This window comes from Adelges cooleyi, unplaced genomic scaffold, assembly GCF_023614345.1.
Source record: "Adelges cooleyi isolate 19-005CV unplaced genomic scaffold, UGA_ACOO_1.1 ACOO_flye_CR_arks_rails_tigmint_CR_PRNA_1, whole genome shotgun sequence".
Lineage (NCBI taxonomy): Eukaryota > Metazoa > Arthropoda > Insecta > Hemiptera > Adelgidae > Adelges > Adelges cooleyi.
The window spans coordinates 492,440-516,103 of record NW_026095751.1 but is presented as its reverse complement, the minus strand read 5'-3'; the positions used below and the strand labels follow the sequence as shown (position 1 = coordinate 516,103).

Genomic DNA, 23,664 nt, shown 5'->3' with positions numbered 1-23,664 from the left:
CTTGTGGGTTTTTCTTCTTTTTTTCTTTGAAAATGAATCTCATGTTAGGGACGGTTTAATATTTTATTCTACGTAATGATTTAAACACTGTTAACTCTTACGATAGTATTACATATTGTGTTTTTATTTAAAATTGTTATTCTCTTTGTCCTTGTATAATATATTAAGTTTTAGCAATGGAAAATAACTCAAATACCAATCAAAATAAATTGCTGTAATTTTAAACGTAGCTGAAGTGCATTAGTACTACATTAAATAATACTTCCGTATTAACTATTATACTATTATTAGTCACAAAGATTTTTTTAAATGTATTTCCGTTGTATAAATTCCAATAACTGTATGTTTACAAAATAGTTAAATACCATGTCTGGGTAAAAATTGAGAAAACCTTTTAGCTATTAACAAATATAATTTCTAAAATAATGTTCCTAGTTTTAACTGACTAAAATTGTTGTAATATATTATGTAAATTCTAATTATTGTTAAATAATGATAGTTTTTCAAATTAATGCCAGCATTATTAAGGCTCATTTCAATAATATTGTAGCTTTATTAGGCAGCTAATTAAATAATTACTTTAGTATTATTGTATTAATGGTGAAACTTAGCTTCTAAATGATTTTGAATTTAAACTAAATGGCTACTAACTCTTTAGGATCATTAAATAAAAGTGATGGCGTCACTGTATTAATTTGGAGAATCTTTAAATTGTATAATAACAATTAAAAACGGATACTAAAAAATTGCAATTTAATACAATTTACTACTAACTTATTACTAATAAACTCAAGAAAAGTATACATTTATCAGTCAATATCTAGTGAAAACCACGCCAAAAACATGATAATAAAAAGCCAGTACAGTAAGGGTCGGGTCTACAGATTTTATTATAACTGAAAGTGATAAAATCATTTTTAAATAAACGCTTCGATGCGAATCTGTTGATAGTATGTACAAACCAAGGTTAGCGGTTTCAAAGATGTCGTGGGACCAGCAATACTTAAAATTTAATATTTAGTCTTGTGCAGGGTGGATACGATAAGGGTTGATCGACTGTCATAGTTACCCATGTATCGTAATTACAAATATAATGAAAATATTTTCATTACTTGTTGGCTGATGTTCCACTTACACATAGCAACCTAGAAACTGACTACGGCCTAATTATTTTGGATTGTTAATGTTCATCGATAGGACTATGTTTGAAGAACAATACAGTTTGGAACTTTTCCGATTATTTTTAAAAAAGTTGTAGAGAATCGTAACTTTAAATTGAAATATTTGTAAGTTTTTCTCGATTTTTCGAAGGGGTGACTTTTTTAAATTTTTGGCTCAATAAAGTACCTTCCAGGCAGTGTTGGGAAAGTTCCTTTTTAAACGGAATTCGTTCATTTCCTAAAATAACAACTCGTTCCAGATCCAATTCCTCTACGAAAAGAACTCGTTCCTTTTTTCTAACCAAGTTATTTAAGAAGTTATTATTATTATTATGAATTTGATTATAAGGTTAAAATTATCTTGTGATTTCAAGATATCACGTTTTTCGTCAAATTATTTATTTAATATCATTGAAGGTATTCTATTAATATCATTAATATTAGATAAATATTTTAAATAATTAATAATTTGAAATTTTTAGTCTAATTCAAAATAATTATAGGTATATCAATAAGTCGAAAATATTGGAAATGGAAAAATAAAATAGATAACTATTTCCAAAAAACAAGTAAACATAATATTTTTTATTAGAATTTAAATATACTAGCATCTATTCAAAAGGCATCAATCTATTATCTATATAATATGTTTTATAACTACATACTATAATATAATAATAAATATCAGTTATAAATATCAATTGCCAGTAGTGGTGATGAAATCATGATAACGGTCAACAATAATCTTCATCAACGGTCGAAAACAAAACAAATTTGTGGTATTCCTTATGTAAAAGTATTGGAAAATAATATTTATAGAGCAGCAGGCAACTGCTGACGACTTGTGTCAACGCGACCGATGTCTATTGTCTATATAGAAATTAGAAATAATAATTCGGAAAAACCAAAACCTTTAAGATACAACAGTTAACAAGAGACGACGATAATATCCAATTGGCACCATACAATTTATTATTTAAAAAAAACTATATATTAATGTCATAATAACAGTATTTATAGTCAACAGATCCATTTAGATAGCCTACGATATAGGCTGGGTTATGTAGGGGTCGTTCCGTTGTCAATAGTCAACGTAAACCAACTAAAAAAAAATCTTATTTAAAACGTTTAGAAACAAAAAAAACTACACTAAAATGTGTTTATAAAAATGTTAAGGAATTGTAATTTTCGTTCACGTTCCTTAAAAAAAAAAAAGAATTCGTTCATTTTACTCGTTCCTTTATTTTTAAAGGAAGCAGTTCCAAGCTTTGTTCCTACAAAAAGAACTCGCTCCAGAAATCCGTTGGAACAAATTCCTTCTCAACACTGCTTCCAGGTATGATTTCTGATCTATAGAGTTGCGTCATTGTGTTTAAAACACGTGTTAACAAAAACACGTCCTTGTTAAACAAATCCCTTCTGAGGCTCCGAAGCTAAAACACGTTAGCTGTAAGAAAAATGTAAATTATACTTATTCCTCTGTATAAAACGTCGACGGTGTAGCGCATCATGTTTGGCACGGGAGTGTAAGCTATGAGCTCGACGGTAATATATCATTGGCAAACAGTATCGACACGTGTTTAAACAAAACATTAATTTAATAATAATTTTAATACAATTTATGAACACAAAGTACTTCAGTTAAATTTTTTTTAAATGAATAGTGCTATTGTGACACAGTTTTTAGACGCTACGATAATGCATTCGCAAACGTTGATTTCAATACTATTTTGGGTTGCTGTATTTGGTTTTACAGGCATTGTATCGGAAGATTTACAAAAATCGGAACTAGCTTATAAATTAAACACGTTGGTTCGTCATACGGGATGGCGGTTCATGGAAGACGTTAAAATCATTAAAACTATAAATGAATGCAGAACAATCACGGATCCGATGTCCGAAATACTCGGAGCTATATGGTCGAACCGGAATCCGGTCGACGAATCCAACGTCCTGGACAGATACACGGAGGTCTGGACTGTGCTCCGGTGTAAGTACGCGGAGGTTATTATAAAGTACAAGATATTCTTACTACATTTAATACGGGTTTGCCGAAATGAAAAAAAAAAATTAAATAATGAAACGACCGCGTATTCATTTCAAAAGTATTACCATTGTTTTGATTCGGTGCTGACCAAACTCGACAACGTATCGTCGAGTCTCAGAACCCTTACCGACGTGTTAGAATTTATTAACTCGCTAGATCCGCAACGGAAACCCAAGAAAAGTATAATGGATGCTTATGAAAACTTGGCCGGGTTTACTAAAACTTTACGGGCTGATACGGTGTCTAAATTGGCTCAACAAGGTATCCACGAGGATTCGGTCGATCTTGAATTAAAATCTATAAGCGAGTATATCCAGAAGGTGTTTCACAACAACGTAAATTCGTTTGTCACCTATAATTGCATTATGCCGTTACACCGAGAATGGACAGCAGAGAACCTGATCAGGGATTATGAGTACAAAAAGATAATCCAGAGGTTACCGCAGGATACTCCTTTTTTGGAATATGTAAAGAACGAAGTCGATTGGTACGCTGGTGATATCTTAGGCAGTTGGTTCATCAATTTGGGCTTTGCATACGACGACACGGGAAGTGTCACAATCGTGAACATTTAAATTATAATTAGCACCGAAGTAACTATTAACAGTGTAAATTAATCAACATAACATTGTATTCGTTCAGTCTTAAATGAATATTTTTGTTTAAAACAATTATTTATTAACAATTAGATATCAAGCAAAATGTGTCAACGTGGCATTTTATTGTACATGTACACGTAGATTAAAATATTTTAAGTAAACACATAAAACATTCAAATCGCTGTTAAAGAATTTTGGGAAATAATAATTATAAACATGTTTGCATTTCTTAAATAATAGCTGCTACACACGTAATGCTAGTAAACACGTAATAGAACTCTAAGAAAAATCGCCGTTTACAGAATTTTGGAAAATATTTTAATTAATTATTAGCACCGAATTAACGATTGACAGTGTAAAATAATCACTATGATATTATATTCATTCCGAGTTATGTCAATATTTTTTTTTTTAGAAAACAATTATAACATGATATCACTAAAAATGTGTCAACGTGACATTTTATGTTACAACCTTATACAAGTACACGTAGATTAAAATAATTTAAGTAAACACAAAAAATACTTTTTGAAAAAACCCTGTTTTTTGGGAAACAATAATTACAAACCTAAAAAAATTTTTCATTTCTGAAATAAGAGCTGTTCAGAAAATTTGTATGAAAAATTATTAAATATCTTATACTATTAATAAACGTTTACAAAATTATATTCTTGTATTACTGTTAGACTAGAAATATCCCTCTTAATAACGTTAACAGTGTAACGAATTCATGTTTGGGACGGGAGTGTAAACTATGCGCTCGACGCTAATATTATTGGCCAATAATTTCGGCAGGTGTTTAAACAAAAATTAAAATAATTAAAATTGTATTGAAATTTTTGAAACTTGTGACATTAAGTAAAGTTTTTTTTTTGAATAGTGCTATTGTGTGTTGTTTTTTAAACGCTACGATAATGATTTCACAAACGTTGGTTTCAATACTAGCTTGGGTTGCTGTAATTGGTTTTACACGCGTTGTATCGGATGACTTACAAATATCGGAACTAGCTAATAAATTAAACATGTTAGTTCATCATTCGGGATGGCGGTTTATGGAAGACGTTAAAATCATAAAAACTATAAATAATTGCCGAACACTCACGGATCCGATGGCCGAAATATTCGGAGCTATTTGGTCGAACCGGAATCCGATCGACGAATCCAACGTCTTTGAAAGATACGAGGAGATTTGGACTGTACTCAGGTGTAAGTACGCGGAGGTTATTATTAAGTACAGGATATTCTTATCACATTTAATACGAAATTGCCGATCAGAAAAAGTAAAGAAAAATCATAAAACGACCAACGCTTCTCTTCAAAGATATTACCATTGTTTTCATTCGGTGCTGACCAAACTCCAAAACGTGTCGCCGAGTCTCAGAAACTTGGCAGACGCATTGGACCTGATTAACTCGCTTGATCCGCTAATGAAACCTAAGCAAAGCATACATCTTGCTTACGATAAATTAGCCGAGTTTACTAAAACTTTCCCGCCAAATACGGTGTCGAAATTGTCTCAACAAGGTATCGACGAGGATTCAGTAGATCTCGAAATGAAAACTATAAGCGAAAATATTAATGATGTATTTAAAAACAACATAAATAAGTTTGTCGCCCGTTGTTGTGTCATGCCGTTACACAAAGAATGGACAGCAGAAAATATAATCAGAGATTATGAGTACAAGAAGGTAATCCAGAGGTTACCGCAGGAGGCGACTTTATTGGAATATATAATGAACGAAGTGGATTGGTACGCTGGTGACATCTTAGGCAGTTGGTTCATCAATTTGGGCTTTGCATACGACGACACAGGAAACGTCACAATCGTAAATATTTAAAATATAATTAGCACCAAAGTTACGATTTACAGTGTAAATCAATCAACATAATATTGTATTCGTTCCGCCTTATTAAATATTTTTGTTTTAAACAATTAGATATTAACTACTTGATATCAAGTAAAATTTGTCAACGTGGTATTTTCATTACTACCTTATACATGTACTCGTAGATTATAATAATTTAAGTAAACACAAAAAATACTTTATGAAAAATCGCTGTTAAAGAATTTTAGGAAATAATAATTAAAAAAATAAAAAAGAATTTTATTTCTGAAATAATAGCTGTTCAGAAAATTTGTATGTAAAAATTATTAAATATCATATACTATCAATAAACCTTAACAAAATGATATTCTTATATTACTGTTAGACTAGAATCATTTCTCTAATTAACGTCAACGGTGTAACATATCATGATGATTATATGGATGAATAATATTGAGTTCATACAATCTTATGATGTAGCTAATATAAATATATTACACAACAATATTCTTTAAATTTTTGTACACTAAAAGTTAACCCTTAACTTGGCAGAAATAAAAAATTCACACGAAAATTCCTAACCATGTTAGGAAAGGGTGGCCGTCTTATTATTTGTCACGCCGGGTCTCCTTCGTTTGGTTTTGTTAAAGACTAGAAATCAGTATTTCGTTGTAAATCAGGTAGTAAGAAAGATTACCATTCTCGAATGAATGCACTAATATTCGAGAAGTGGTGTAACGTTATACTAGTTCGTTTGGAAGAACCTTGTATAATAGTAATGGACAATGCGTCATATCACTCGGTTTTTAAGGAAGACTACTCTAAATCAAATTATAGTAAGGCAGAGTTACAAGTGCGGTTAAAAATATAGTCTATAGCTTTTTCTCCTCTAGATAAAGTAATAGAATTACGAGAAATAGGTAGGTAAGGTAGGTTGGCCTTACCGAAGAAAAATAAGTATAAACTTGATGAGCTTGCTGCTAAAAACAACAGTTTTAAGATAGTTGAAAAAAGCCGATTTCTTAAAAGTGGGGCTACGTGATGATATTTTAGAACTCATAATCGTTACAATATATTTCGACGAAAGTAGTTCTAGTGATGAAGATGATGAGGGTGATGCGCTTTTATAACGGTATTGAAACGAAAAATCCTATATTTTTATCAATTTAATTAAATTTATTTTCATACATTTTTAATATATTTTTTTGTTTATAGGAATAATTTGTGTTTAACTATTAAGGTAATTAAGTATAATTAGTAATAGTATGTATGTTCAATTATATATACCATACATGATTTTCAACTATTTTAATATAAAAAAATAATAATATAAAACAGATGTTTTCAAATTATTTTACGTGGGAAATAGGCGTAGAAACCCTAAGAAAAGACGGCCGCTAGTTGCGTGACGATCGCGGCTCACTTTTCGTCTTCCGTACAATAGAAAAGTTTAACCTTTGAAAAAATATTAAATTTTCGGTTCGTTTGCTCATTTTTCAGTCAATGCCTAGTGAAAGAAACACCAAACACATGCTATTAAATATATTCAATATTTGCTATCTTAAACTAAATGTAAGACAAAAGTAAACTATACATTTTCCTTAAATAACGTCAACGGTACAACGAATTCATGTTTGGGACGTTGAGTGTAAATCGTGAATTTGACACAAAAATAATTGGAAAATAGTTTCGGCATGTGTTTAAAAAAAAAAAATGAAATTAATTAAAACTGTAACACAATTTTTATAGCTTGTGATTTTTAGTTTAGTTTTTTTTATGAAATAGTGCTATTGTGTGTAGTTTTTTAGACGCTACAATAATGCATTCGCAAACGTTGGTTTCGATACTAGTTTGGGTTGCTGTATTTGGTTTTTCACGCGTTGTATCGGATGACTTACAACCATCGGAACTCGTTAATAAATTAAACATGTTGGTGCGTCATTCGGGATGGCGGTTCATGGAAGACGTTAAAATCAACAAAAATAAAAATTATGACTTGATAACCACGGATCCTATGTCCGAAATACTTGGAGCCACATGGTCGAACCGGAGTCCTGTCGACGAATCCAACGTCCTAGAAAGATACACGCAGATTTGGACTGTGCTCCGGTGTAAGTACGCGGAGGTTATTATTAAGTACAGGATATTCTTACAACATTTGATACGGGTTTGCCGAAATCAAAAAAAAAAGGTAAATTTTAAAACGACCAACGCTTCCCTTCAAAGTTATTACCATTGTTTTGATTCGGTGCTGACCAGACTCCAAAACGTGTCGCCGAGTCTCAGAAACCTGGCAGACGCGTTGGCCTATTTTTATTCGATTGCTCCGAACTGGAAACCTAAGCGAAGTGTAATGATTGCCATGGAAAATTTGGCCGAGTTTACTAAAACTTTAAGGTCTGATACAAGGTCTAAATTGGCTCAACATGGTATCAACGAGGAATCGGTCGATCTCGAATTAAAATCTATAAGCGAGTACATCCAGAAGGTGTTTCACAATAGCGTAAATACGTTTGTCACCCGTTATTGCGTCATGCCGTTACACAGAGAATGGACAGCAGAGAATTTAATCAGAGATTATCAGTACAAAATGATAACCCAGAGGATACCACAGGAGGCGACTTTATTGGAATATACAATGAACGAAGTGGATTGGTACGCTGGTGACATCTTAGGCAGTTGGTTCATTAATTTGGGCTTTGCATACGACGACACAGGAAACGTCACAATCGTAAATATTTAAAATATAATTAGCACCAAAGTAACGATTAACAGTTTAAATTAATCAATATAATCTTGTAGTCCTAAGTGAATATTTTTGTTTAAAACAATTACACTATATTAACAACTTAATGTGTCAACGTGGCATTTTATTTTACTACTTTATACATGTACACGTGGATTAAAATAGTTTAAGTAAACATATAACACACTAAGCAAAATCGCTGTTACAGAATTTTTGAGAAATAATAATTATTAACATAAAAAAAAAAATTGCATTTCTGACATAATAGCTGTTCAAAAAAAATATGTGTAAAAATTAATAAATATCATATACTGTCAATAAACGTTTACCAAGCTATACTCTCCTACTACCAACTATGTTCATAGCTACATTTTTGCCATGCACTTGTTCCTTTTTACAGGTCAGTTATTCAATAAAAATTTTTTTTTAGAAAAGCGGCACAACCCTTGGATAAATAAATGATTACAGATTTTCAAGTTTTAGTCCATAGATAATTGGGTTCGAGACAATTCATGGGTAGGGAAAGGAGTGATAACATTGGCGTAAAACATTTTTTCATTTAGGTACCTATTAATTAGTTGAACCTCAAAGTGGTTAAAAATCGTTGATTATAAGTAAGTAAATAATAGAAAATAATGTCTATATTATTCAGGCATTCAATTTTTTTGTATTTCTCTGTGAATTAAATATTTTTAAAATTAGCAAATGGCCCGTATAGTTCAAAATTAAAATGCCCAAGATGCATAAGTTTCCCTTACAATTACTAATTTTATCGTACTGTAAGACGATCCCTCCGATTTTGTTATATATCAGGCTATTAATTTTACTAGTAAAAGTAATAGAAGATATCTTCAAAGAAGAATTTTTAGAGGTTACATAAACAATTGTTTTATTTTAACATCTTGATATCAAGCGAAACTTTTTACATGTACACGTAGATTAAAATAATTTAAGTGAACACATAAAACAATAAGAAAAATCGCTGTTACAGAATTTTAGGAAATAGTAGTTATAAACATAAAAAAGTTTTGCATTTTTGAAATAATACTGCTATTCTGAAAAAATACTAAAAAGAATAAATGAGAAATAACAAATCCGTTTAACGATCATTTAGTGTCTAAATTTGCTAGGAACGCTTTTGTTTTCTTGGTAAAGGTACAATCATCATACATATTGGTATATCTGTTAAAATAGAAAAAACAATTCCTTGAAAATTATAAGATTTAGAGTTCACTTAAACTGTCAGCCAACAGCTGGTGAGAACACCATCAAACAGGTAAATTAAACTTCTGCCTCCAAATAGTGTTATCAACGTAACGCATATTGTGTCTGGAACGTTGTTGGTAGTTTTAAAAGCACGACGCAAATTATATTGACAAATAGTCTCGGCAAGTGTTAAAACAAAAATTAAATAAACAACAATAATGATCAAATTTGTGTACCTTGTGTTCTTTAGTTAACCCTAATCTTACAGAAATAAAAAAATTCACACTAAAATTGCAATTATAGTTTTAATTATTAAAAAATGGTTTATACGAAATTTCTGAAAAGGAAATAAGTTTAAAATGCATTTGCATTAAAAAAATAAGTATTTTATTTACTGTAATAAAATAATATATACCTATCAGAACAAAAAATATTAAAATCAATATAAAATTATATTAATAATAATATAATTAAGTATCTTACTATTATTCGACTTAGGTCCTGGTGGCCGCAAAACCCCAAGTGGAATTTTTTTATGTTAAATAATATAATCTTACTGGTTTGTCGATAATTAGTATATATTTTAATTAATTAATTTGATTTCGTAAAATTATAATCGTCGGTGTATGGGGATATATGGACTGCCCCTTCGAATAATTAGAGTATTGGCAACACAACATACACCAACGCCATGACACTTTCTGTTATCAAATAGTGCTGGCTCGTTTATGGCTAACTTCACACTCGTGATAACATTAGGTATTGTTTTTGAATCTAACTTAATATTATGTTTTGTACTTGTTGTACTTAGTAGTTAGTTGTGTTTAGTGTTTGGTGTTTTTCCCGCCAAAGTCACCAACGTAGAATGTTTATAACAAATAATAACCATCTAAACCTGTAAAATCACTTATTCAACGAAAACTCCAATAAAGAATAATCGAGAGAGCAGTCTTCATTCAAGTCAGAACAGATTCAATGACCAATTTTCTCGGTCACTTTTATGCTATCGAAAAACGGTTAGAATCGTCCGTAACTCAACCTAATAGCAAAAAAATATTTTGTGAATAAAGTTCTTGTGTCCATTTTGCTCAAGGTCTTCATAACTCTTGTGTAACCATAATCAACGACTTCTACAAACAACAATTTGGCGTTGGTTAAATGTTTAAAGCAACAATATTAAGAAAAAGTCTGAAACGTTTAAATAAAAAAACAAATGAATTTGCTGCATTAGTTTTTTTCCAGTAATCAAGTATTGTTATTGGAACATGAAAGTATAGAAGATTTTGAATGTTTTGATGACAGTAAAACAATTCATTTAAAATAATTATTTTCTGTGGAATTTTGAACTCGGATGAACAGAACTTATCAGATTAAAATTCCCTAGCCGTCTTTTCAAATATTACATATTACGTAAAAATTTTATATGGCGAAGAATTGTTACTCGCAAGTATTTCCTCATTTAAATTCAGCATAATATTGAAGTTGACAAGCATGGCTGTACTGTAATTAGTTCTACGCCTTCAAGATGACCGTGAGTACATAATATGGAAAAGGGAAATGTACAGTACTTTGAAAAAATGCTTCTCCTTAATATATCTTAATCGATGGTTAATTTATAAATTGCTCACCCATATTTACAAAATAAAAACAATTTAAGTATTTATTAAATATAGTAATATAGTATTGATGATAATCTTAAAAATATTTACACAATTTTCTTGGAATATTAATCAAATTTTAACAACTTATGGTTGTACTCTTGGTAGATTGAAATGTCTAAAATTATGTGATGTGTTTATAATAATATCGACGGCTAGTACACAGGTACAATAGATGTTTTTTTTTAAAAATAAACTTAAAGGAATTTGGTTTAAAAATATATAATGCTGTATCGTGTATTTACTGAACTTGCCACGGCCCGCCATGCCATGCCAATGGTAAACTTTTGTATTCATGCTATTCCATGTAATATATTGTACAAATAATAATATTTCTCAAGTAATTTGAATGGAATTTTTCTAAAACAATTATTTTTCGCCTAGTTATGTTTGACAGAGTATTTTTCATAGCAATAAAAATTATATTATGTATATATGTGTCTTTTGCTGTGCAATGTACATAACTTATTTGTTTAAAAAAAAAAAAAAAAAGCCTCTTATCTCACCTGTGCAATAGTGCTCATTAATACTATCACGTTTCCAAGCATTTTTAATAGTTCTTTATTAAATATGAAAGAGTTTTCATTCATTGATATACTATACGTGTTAATTCATTTTTTTTTTGCAACTTTATCTAATTTTTGTCGTCTTTTTTTTACTTCAAATCATCGAAGACTCGGACGTCAAAATTAAAGAATGGAAATTTGATGTTTTATTGATTTTAATAAACTCAAGAACGAAGAGAAGAATTTTACGGAAAAACTATTGTCGATGCTACTTGACTCTTCATTGTACAGATTTTTGACATTTACATGTCTTAGCTCTGGCACATAACCGAAAAAATCGTTATCAAAAAACAAATGGTGATGAAGATGAGGTTTGGGGTGGAAATGGGGTTGGGGTTGGGGTTGGGGGTGGAAATTAGCTGTGGTACATAACCGAAAAAAAACGTAATGACTCAGTATCTCGGTGGGAGATAGAGTTGGGGTATATGGGTAGGAGATAGGGGTGGGAATGGGGATGGGGGTAGGGGTAAGAGATATGATATAGGGGTGGGAGATAGGTGGTTGGAGATAGGGGGTGGAATAAAGTGGTGAGAGCTAGGGGGTGGAAGATAGGGGTAGGAGATAGGTGGGGTAGATAGGGGGCGAGTGATAGGGGTTGGGAGATAAGAAGTGGATGAGAAGGGTAGGAGATAGAGGGAAGGGGATAGGGGATGGGAACTAGTGGGTAGGAGATAGATATAGATATAGGAGATAAGAGATATGTTGTAGGTTCAACGTTCAAATTAGAGCTAAATAATAAATTCAAAACAGTTTAAGGGCCCAAAATCTCTATGAAATTGTTTTAAGCCAAATACTAAACACTACAATATTAGCCAGAAACTTGATGTTTTATTATACTAGCATGTTACTGCTTCTTAATATACTATATCATTATTTATAATTCTACCACTAATCTAAATTTATCTCGGTACTTCAACGAGACATGTAAATGCTTTTTCGTGGTTGCAGTTTCGGCTGAAAAACTTTTTTTTTTTATATTTGCACAAAATAAAATTGGGTTTTTTCTCCTTAACTTCTGGGTTTTCTTCTTTTTTTCTCTGAAAAATTATGTTTATTCATGAATTTCAAGTCAGGGATGACTATTTTATTCTACGTAATGATTTAAACATTGTTAACTATTACAATAGTTTTAAATGTGGATTTTTTATTTAAAATTGTTATTCTCTTTGTCTGACATGTCTACTCTCTAAGAGTTTTTGCCACCATTACTACACTTCGCCACCTATCTTTATCTTGTACTGCCTCTCTCCAATCCTCATTTCCAAGTGTTTTTAGATCTTCTTCCACCACATTAAACCATCTTTTCCTAGGTCTTCTTGTAGGTCTTTTCCCTTATGGTTTCCATTTCAATGTCACTTTAACTGTTTCGTCCTCTCTACTTTTCATATTATGGCCTAATCATTGTATCCGTTGGCCCATAAAGCTTGTTACTGCTGGTGCTAGTTCTAACATATCGTACAACTCTTTGTTATGTCTCCTCCGCCAGTTCCCCGTGGTTTCATCGATAGGTCCACATATTTTCCTCCAAACTCTGTTCTCGAAAGTCCTCAGATTACTCTCTGTTTGTTTGGACGTCGTCCAAGCTTCGCAACCATACGCGAGAGTCAGTCTTATAATAACCACATACAGTCTAACTTTTGTTTTCCTAGACATCATTTTGGATGTTAAGAATTTTGTCAGTGCGTAAAAGGCTTTTTGGGCTTTATTTACCCGAGTACTTATTTCCTTTGCCCAGTCATTCTTTGTGCTTATCGTTGCTCCCAAATATTTAAAATCGCTAACCTTTTCATAGATTAGGTCCTCTATCTCATTGTGCTCCGCCCCACTCTCAATGAGTTCCATAATCTTTGTTTTCTTATTATTTATTTCAAGACTTATTGACATTTTCATGTCTTAGCTCAGGCACATAACCCTGGCACATAACATGGGTTGGGGGTGGGAATTAGCCGGTACATAACCGAAAAAAGCGTTACCAAAAATTATAACGAAAGTTTTTCAGCCGAGGGTGCAACGACGAAAGAGCATTTTCATGTCTCGTTGAAGTACCGAATAAATTTAGATTAGTTGTGAAATTATAATTAAAAAAAAAAAAAATTACAAGGAGCTTCCAGGTACAGCATAGGCCATTTGTAACAATCTTGTAGTCATTCCGTCCTAAGTGGATATTTTTGTTCAAAACAATTATACTATAATTACAACTTGATATCAAACGAAATGTGTCAACGTGGCATTTTATTTTACAACCTTATACAAGTACACGTAGATTAAAATAATTTAAGTAAACACAATAAACACGTCTTGAAAAAACAGTGTCAAAGAATTTTGGGAAATAATAATTAAAATCCTAAAAAAGTTTTTCATTCCTGAAATAATAGCTGTTAAAAAAATTTGTATGTTAAATTAATAAATATAACATCAATGGTGTAACGCATCATGTTTGGGACGGGAGTGTAAAATATGAGCTCGACGCTAATATAATTGGGAAATAATTTCGGCAGGTGTATAAACAAAAATGAAATTAATTAAAATTGTATTCAAATATTAGAAACTTGTGATTTTAAGTTTAGTTTTTTTATCAAATAGTGCTATCGTGTGTTGTTTTGTAGACGCTACGATAATGGTTTCGCAAACGTTGGTTTCAATACTAGCGTGGGTAGCTGTAATAGGTTTTACACGCGTTGTATCGGAAGACTTACAAAGATTGGAACTAGCTAATAAATTAAACATGTTAGTTCATCATTCGGGATGGCGGTTTATGGAGGACGTTAAAATCATAAAAAATAAAAATAATTGCAGAACAATCACGGATCCGATGTCCGAAATACTCGGAGCTATATGGTCGAACCAGAATCCGATCGACGAATCCAACGCCTTTGAAAGATACGAGGATATTTGGACTGTACTCAGGTGTAAGTATGCGGAGGTTATTATTAAGTACAGGATATTCTTATCACATTTAATACGAATTTGCCGATCTGAAAAACTAAAGAAAAATCATAAAACGACCAACGCTTCTCTTCAAAGATATTACCATTGTTTTGATTCGGTGCTGACCAAACTCCAAAACGTGTCGCCGAGCCTCAGAAACCTGGCAGACGCGTTGGACCTGATTAACTCGCTAGATCCGCCAACGAAACCTAGGCAAAGCATAAATGTTGCTTACGATAAATTAGCTAAGTTTACTAAAACTTTCCCGCCAAATACGGTGTCAAAATTGACCCAACAAGGTATCGACGAGGATTCAGTTGATCTGGAAATGAAAACTATAAGCGAATATATAAGAGATGTATTTAACAAAAATATAACTTCGTTTGTCGCCCGTTTTTGTGTCATGCCGTTACACAAAGAATGGACAGCAGAGAATATAATCAGAGATTATGAGTACAAAAAGATAATCCAGAGGTTACCGCAGGAGGCGACTTTATTGGAATATATAATGAACGAAGTCGATTGGTACGCTGGTGACATCTTTGGCAGTTGGTTTATCAATTTGGGCTTTGCATTAGACGACACGGGAAATGTCACGATCAGGAATAACTAAAATATAATTAGCACCGAATTAATTTTTTACAGTGTAAATTAATCAACATAACATTGTATTCGTTCCATCTTAAGTGAATATTTTTGTTTAAAACCATTATTTATAACAACTAGATACCAAGCAAAATGTCTCAGCGTGGCATTTACAATCTTATACATGTACACGTAAATTATATAATTTAAGTAAACACATAAAACACTAAGAAAAATTGCTGTTACAGAATTTTGGGAAATATTTTAATTAATTATTAGCACCGAAGTAACGATTTACAGCGTAAATTAACCACTACTATACTAATATTGTATTTATTCCAAATTTAGTTAATATTTTTTTTCGTTTAATACAATTATATATTTACAACATGATATCAATCAATATATGTCATATATCACTATTTTTGTTCATAGCTAAGTTTTTACTTTGTGCTCGCTCCTTTTTACAATTCAGTTGGTCATTGAAAAAGTTTAATCGAAAAGTGGCTACAACCCTAGGAGAACAAAATAATTATAGATTTTGATTATTTTCAATCCATAGAAATTGGGTTCGTGGCAATTAGTAGATAGGGAAAGTAGTGATAAAATTAACATAGAATATGTTTTCATTTAGGTACTTATTTTAATTAATAGAACCTCGAAGTGATTAGAAATCGTTGATCATAAGTAAGGTAATAATAGAAAAAAAAATTGTTTATATCATTCACACATTCAATTTTTTTATATTACTATGTGAATTATATATCTTCAATATTTGAGAATGACCCATATAAATTAAAATGCCCTAGACGGTAAGTCTCCCTTAAAATTACTGTTTTTGCCATACTATTTACGATTCCTCCTATTTTGTTGTATATGTATTAGAAGATATATTCACAGGAGAATTTTGAGAGGTTACTATAGTTGATGATATTGATATTGCCATTGTAACTCAATGGCTGTACACAATGTATTTTATGCCATTATCTATACCTCTCCTATGGTCAATGCTAATTTTTGTATCATCTGAGGTCTACAGTGTTATCACTTGCCCAGAAAATATTTTTATGAGTATTATATTTATATTATTACTACACAGAAAATAAAATTAAGTATAATTTGGTGGGGTTTGGTTATATTTGGTCCACAAAGACCACGTCTTAGATAAACAAATCTGTTTCTCTACAAAAATAAAAATAATAATAAATTGGAATTTTAAAATTCTTATCACGATTATTTAGTGTCTAAATCTGATAGGGATAGTTTTGTTTTCTTGGTAAATGCACAGTCATTAAACATCTTAGTATATTTGTAAAACAAGAAAAAAGTTTAAATCTTTGAAAAAATTTTCGGTTCGCCTGCATATTTTTCAGTCATACCCGGTGAAAGAAACACCAAACACATGCTATTAAATATGTTCAATATTTGCTGTCTTGGACTAAATTTAAGACAAAGGTAAACTATACTTTTTCCCCTAAATTACGACAACGTTGTAACGAATGTGTGGTGTACACGTACGTTATTGTTTCAGCATGTGTTTAAACAAAAAATTATATAAATAAAGACTGTAATCAAATTTACGAATCTTGCAATTTTCATTAAAGTTTTTTATTTGAATAGTTCTATTGTGTGTTGTTTTTTAGATCCTATGATAATGTTTTCGCAAACGTTGGTTTCAATACTAGTTTGGGTTGCTGTAATTGGTTTTACATGCGTTGTATCGGAAGATTTGGAAAGATCGGAACTCGCTTATAAATTAAACATGTTGGTGCGTCATTCGGGATGGCGGTTCATGGAAGACGTTAAAATCAAAAAACTTATAAATTATAAATTAATAACCAGGGATCCTATGCCCGAAATACTTGGAGCCATATCGTCAAACCGGAATCCTGTCGACGAATCAAACGTCCTGGAAAGATACACGCAGATTTGGACCGTTCTCCGGTGTAAGTACGCAGAGGTTATTATTAAGTACAGGATATTCTTACAACATTTGATACGGGTTTGCCGAAATCAAAAAGAAAAGGTAAACAATAAAACGACCGTATTTTCATTTCAAAAGTATTACTATTGTTTTAATTCGGTGCTGACTAAACTCCACAACGTATCGCCGAGTTTAAGAACCTTGGCAGACGCACTGGACTTGATTAACTCATTAGATCCGCCAACGAAACCTAAGCAAAACATAAGTATTGCATACGATAGGTTAGCCGAGTTTACTAAAACTTTCCCGCCAAATACGGCGTCGAAATTGTCCCAACAAGGTATCGACGAGGATTCAGTTGATCTGGAAATGAAAACTATAAGCGAGTCTATCCAGGATGTGTTTCACAAGAATGTTAATATGTTTGTCAGCCGTAATTGCATCATGCCGTTACACAAAGAATGGACAGCCGAGAATTTGGTCAGAGATTATGAGTTCAAAAAGATAATGCAGTGGATACCACAGGACACTCCTTTTTTGGAATATGTAAAGAACGAAGTCGATTGGTACGCTAATGATATCATAGGCAGTTGGTTTATTAATTTGGGCTTTGCATACGACGGCTCGGGAAATGTCACGATCAGGAATAATTAAAATATAATTATCATTAAAGTAACAATTTACAGTGTAAATTAATCAATATAATATTTTATTCAATCCGTCTTTTGTAAATAATTTTGTATATTTATTATTATTGTATACGGGCTGGGTCCTTTTTACATGTATACATATATGCATATTTGTACATTAGTGAAGAAAACATTAAATACACTACTCATCAGCAACTTATAAACTAAACAAAACTTAACATATTAAACATCAAAGATTAGGCTTGAAAATTAAAATTAAAATTAGGATCCACATTGGCATTAGTCATCGTTATGGTTCATTTGCTAAATAATTAGTGGTGGCACGTGGGACGTAACAAGGACAATTATATTGTATGAACCACTTGATATCAATCAAAATTTGTCAACGAAGCATTTTATATAAGGACTTTATATATATACACTTAGATTAAAATATTAATAAATAATTTAGGTCAACACATAAAACACTAAGAAAAAACGCTGTTTCAGAGTTTTGGGAAATAATAATTATAAACATAATAAATGTTTGCTACTTTGGAATAATAAATATAATAATAGGCAATATAAAAGCTCGACGCTAAATATACTGACAAACAGTCTCGGCAAGTGTTTAATCAAAACATTTAATTAACAACAATTTTCATCAATTGTTTGTACATTGTGTTCTTTAGGAATTTTTTTTTTTATCGAATAGCACTGCTTGGTTTTTATTTTTTTAGACGCCATCGTAATGCATTGACAAACGTGGCTTACAAACTATTTTGAGTTGCGATTTTTTGTTTTACACGCGTTGTGACGAATGAATTAAGCGAATTACAAAAAACATAACTCGCTAATAAATGAAACATGTTGGCGCATCATTTGGGATGCCAGTTTATGATAAACGTAAATTGGGGTAATTCAATTATAACTAGTACCGATTTACATGCAAATAAGCGGCATGCATTTTCTCATATTTTCGTATGATCAATTCCACTAAAATTTGAAAAAAATCTAAATTTGCAAAATTCGCATATTACGACGGCTATCGAGTTGATAATTTTGCAAAAATATTCTTAGGTCATGTGTTTTTGAAGATTTGGTAAGAAAATGTAATTTTGTTCGGAGATATTTGCATATGACGACACGGGAAATGTCACGATCAGAAATACTTAAGATATAATTAGCACTTAGGTAACGATTTACAGTTAAAATTAACCAATAAAATATTGTATTTGTTCCTTCTTATATTTTTACTACACGGCATATTAGATTAGTTTAGGTTAGCTTTGGTCAAATTTTTATAAAACCACGTTTTAGATCGGTTACTCTACAAAAATATTATTAAAAAGGTATAACATTAGTGTCTAAATTTGCTAGGAACGCATAAGTTTCCTTTCTAAACTCACAATCATAAAACATCCATATATATACGTTATATGCTAGCAAAAAGTATAAAAGTAATAATTTAAAATTTTCGGTTCCCCTACAAGTCAATACCTACGCATCATGTTTAAGTCGGGAATGTAAACTATGAGCCCGACGCTAATATTATTGGCAAATACTTTCGGCAGGTGTTTAAACAAAAAATGAAATTAATTAAAACTGTAATAAAATGTCTGAACCTTGTATTTTTAATAAAGTTTTTTTAATCGTATAGTTCTATTGTGTGTTGTTTTTGAGACCCTATGATAATGTTTTCGCAAACGTTGGTTTCAATACTAGTTTGGGTTGCTGTATTTGGTTTTACACGCGTTGTATCGGAAGATTTACAAAAATCGGAACTCGTAAATAAATTAAACATGTTGGTACGACATTCGGGATGGCGGTTCATGGAAGACGTTAAAATAAAAAAACATATAAATTATGACTTGATAACCACGGATCCTATGTCCGAAATACTTGGAGCCATATGGTCGAACCGGAATCCTGTCGACGAATCAAACGTCCTGGAAAGATACAAAGAGATCTGGACTGTGCTCAGGTGTAAGTACGCGGAGGTTATTATTAAGTACAGGATATTCTTACAACATTTGATACGGGTTTGCCGAAAGGAAAAAATAAAGTTAAACAATAAAACGACCGACATTTCACTTCAAAGGTATTACCATTGTTTTGATTCGGTGCTGACCAAACTCCACAACGTATCGCCGTGGTTCAGAACACTGGCAGACACGTTGACCTATATTTACTCGATTGGTCCAAAATGGAAACCTAAGCAAAGCGTAATGATCGGCATGGAAAAATTGGCCGAGTTTACTGAAACTTTACGATCTGATACAAGGTCTAAATTTGCTCAAAATGGTTTCTACGAAGATTTGGTCGATCTCGAATTAAAATCAATAAGCGAGTATATCCAGAATGTGTTTCACAGTAGCGTGAGTACGTTTGTTACTCGTTATTGCGTCATGCCGTTACACAGAGAATGGACAGCAGAGAATTTAATCAGAGATTATCAGTACAAAATGATAACCCAGAGGATACCACAGGACACTCCTTTTATAGAATATGTGAAGAACGAAGTCGATTGGTACGCTAATGATATTTTGGGAAGTTGGTTCATCAATTTGGGCTTTGCATACGACGATACGGGAAATGTCGCGATCAGGAATATTTAAAATATAATTAGCACTTAGGTAACGATTTACAGTTTAAATTAATCAATATAATCTTGTAGTCATTTCGTGCTAAGTGAATATTTTTGTTTAAAACAATCATACTATATTAACAACTTGCTATCAAATGAAATATATCAACGTGGCATTTTATTTTACAACTTTATACATGTAGACGTGGATTAAAATAATTTAAGTAAACATATAACACGCTAAGAATAATCGCTGTTACAGAATTTTTGAGAAATAATAATTATTAACATAAAAAAAAAAAATGCATTTCTGATATAATAGCTGTTCAAAAAAAATATGTGTAAAAATTAAAAAATATCATATACTGTCAATAAACGTTTACCAAGCTATACTATCTTACTACCAAGTATGTTCATAGCTAAATTTTTACCTTGCACTTGCTCCTTTTTACACGTCAGTTATTCAATAAAAAATTTTTCTTGAAAAGCGCCTACAACCATTGTTGAAAAAAATAATTACAGATTTTTTAATCTTTAGTCTATAGAAAATTGCGAAAGGAGTGATTACATTGGCGTAAAATAATTTTTTTTTTATTTAGGTACCTATTAACTAGCTGAACCTCAAAGTGATTAGAATCGTTGATTATAAGTAAGTTAATAATAGAAAAAAATGTCTATATCATTCAGGCATTCAATTTTTTTATATTATAATATATAAAATATTGTTTAAATTAAATATTTTTAAAACTAGCGAATGGCCCGTATAGTTCAAAATTAAAATGCCTAAGACGTATAAGTTTCCCTTACAGTTACTCATGTTGTCGTACTGTAAGACGATCCCTCCGATTTTGTTATACATCAGGCCATTAATTGTACTAGTTAAAGTAATAGAAGATATCTTCAAAGAAGAATTTTTAGAGGTTACATAAACAATTGTTTTATATTAACAACTTGATATCAAGCGAAACTTTTTACATGTACACGTAGATTTAAATAATTTAAGTGAACACATAAAACACTAAAAAAAATCGCTGTTACAGAATTTTTAAAAATAATAATTATAAACATAAAAAAGTTTTGCATTTCTGAAATAATAACTGTTCAAATAAATGTGTGTTAAAATTAATAAATATCATATACTGTCAAGAAACGAATTTTTGGAAATTTTAGTAAGCTTTCGATTGGTATAATCAAATTAAGGGGACCTCTTCCGGAACATTGTCAAAAATTGACATAACCGCAGCGGCGGTCGGAGTCGGTGGCCATATTTTCGTGCACTGGTTTGGCGGCTCCTGGCGGCCGCAAAACCCCAAGTGGCATTTTTTTTATGTTAAATAAATAACAACAATATTGATCAAATTTGTGTACCTTGTGTTGTTTACGCCGTGACACTTTCTGTTATCAAATAATGCTGGCTTGTTTATGGCTAACTTCACACTCGTGATAACATTAGGTATTGTTTTTGAATCTAACTTAATATTATGTTTTGTACTTGTTGTACTTAGTAGTTAGTTGTGTTTAGTGTTTGGTGTTTTTCCCGCCAAAGTCACCAACATAGAATGTTAATAACAAATAATAACCATCTAAACCGGTAAAATTACTTAGTCAACAATGCCCAGTCATGGTTTGTGCTTAACGTTGCTCACAAATATTTAAAATCGCTAACCTTTTCATAGATTAAGTCCTCCATCTCATTGGAGTCTTCCTCACTCTCAATGATTTCCATTATCTTTGTTTTCTCATTATTTATTTCAAGGCTTTTTTTCTTCGCTGTTTCTTCTAACACTCTGGCCGCGTTAGCTGTGTCTGCAAGCGAATCACCTATTATGTCTAAATCGTCAGCGAAACCGAGGAGCCGTATCTTAATCTGACAATTTAATAAACCACTTTCGTTGTCCTTACTACCTTCTTTAGGGCAAGATTGAGAAGTACTGGGGACAGGGCGTCCCCCTGCTTCAGCCCTGTTTCCACTGTAAAAGTTCCTGATGTTACATTTTGTGTTTTCACTCTGTGTTACGTGTTTTCCATACACATTTTAGTTAGTTCTATTATTTTTTGTTGGGAAACCGAACTCGTACATACTATTGTAGAGACTTTCTCTATGGATACTATCATAGGCCTTTTAAAAATCTATGAATAGTTGCTACATATTCTGCCTATATTCGTCCCTCTTTTCAATTATTTGACTTATTATGGATAGTTGTTCTGTGGTTGAACGGCCTTTCCGGAAGCCGCATTGGTAATCACCTAAGCAATCCTCCGCATAAGAGACAATGCGATTTAGTAGTACTCTAGAGAAGACTTTGTATGCAGAGTTCAACAGCGATATCCCTCTATAATTGTCACATTTTGTCGTGTCTCCCTTTTTGTGCAGTGGTATGATAGTTGCCTCATTCCAGCTATCCGACATTCGTTCTTCAACCTATATTAGCTGACACAATCTGTAGATTACTACATGCAGCTCCTCACCTCCGTATTTTATGAGTTCTGCTGGGATATCATCGGTACCCGGGCTTTCCAATTTTTCAGACCAAATATTGCAATCTTCACTTTTTCTAGACTAACATCCTCTACGTGTGGCTCCGCTCTTTCATATTCGGTATGCAGTACTGGCTGAGCTGGCATCATACCATTTTATAATTTTTTAAAATATCCTTTCCATCTCTGAGCTCTTGACTCTGGCTCCATTAACATTTGTCCGCCTTGGTCTCTAATTACATTCCATTAAGGGTTGAATTGCTTAAACTGTTTAATGGCTCTAAAAAAGTTTCTAGTTCTTCCTTGTGTATGGCCATTCTCTGCAGTTTGAAGTAAATTACTAAAAAGTTTTCTTTTTTTCCTTTGAAGGGTACTTTTGAAATTTTTCCGTTCCCGTATGAAAACTTCTTTAGTCATTTGAGTGTTGTTCTTAATAAAGTCTTCTCTAGCCTTACGACGCTTATCTACAGAAATTCTACAGTTATATTAAGTTTTAGCAATGAAAAAGAACTCTCAATCACCAATCAAAATAAATTGCTATAATTTTAAACGTAGCTGAAGTGCATTAGTACTACGTTAAATAATACGTCTGAATAAACTATTATAATATAATGAGTCACAGAATTTTTTTAAGTGTATTTCCGTTGTATTAATTGTGTATAATAATTCCAATAATTGCATGTTTACAAAATAGTTAAATACCTTGTCTGGGTAAAAATTGAGAA

The 23,664-nt window shown here is 31.7% G+C and overlaps 1 protein-coding gene across 4 annotated transcripts; it reads left to right on the top strand.

The window, feature by feature from the left end:
- The first annotated feature begins 2,657 nt into the window (after positions 1-2,657).
- On the top strand, positions 2,658-20,695 carry LOC126833237 (uncharacterized). Of its 4 annotated transcripts, none has more exons than XR_007684921.1 (2): positions 2,658-3,164; positions 14,732-14,758. XR_007684921.1 is itself a non-coding variant. In XM_050564466.1 (2 exons), the coding sequence occupies exons 1-2, from the start codon at positions 2,817-2,819 to the stop codon at positions 20,490-20,492; spliced, it is 966 nt and encodes a 321-aa protein (XP_050420423.1). In that variant the 5' UTR covers positions 2,663-2,816; the 3' UTR covers positions 20,493-20,695. The 4 variants fall into 4 exon arrangements, 3 of the variants coding, with proteins under 3 accessions (XP_050420423.1, XP_050420415.1, XP_050420407.1); XM_050564466.1 differs by lacking the exon at positions 14,732-14,758 and adding an exon at positions 19,842-20,695 and having other exon boundaries at positions 2,663-3,131; XM_050564458.1 differs by lacking the exon at positions 14,732-14,758 and adding an exon at positions 5,027-5,705 and having other exon boundaries at positions 2,667-3,164.
- The last annotated feature ends 2,969 nt before the right edge of the window (positions 20,696-23,664 follow it).

What these genes read in the sequence shown, in the direction of transcription:
- LOC126833237 (XM_050564466.1), top strand. Translation starts at nt 2,817, where the DNA reads ATGAATAGTGCTATTGTGACACAGTTTTTAGACGCTACGATAATGCAT. An exon ending in TCCTGGACAGATACACGGAG is followed by an intron (nt 3,132 to 19,841) that starts GTCTGGACTGTG and finishes AGATACAAAGAG; the next exon opens with ATCTGGACTGTGCTCAGGTG.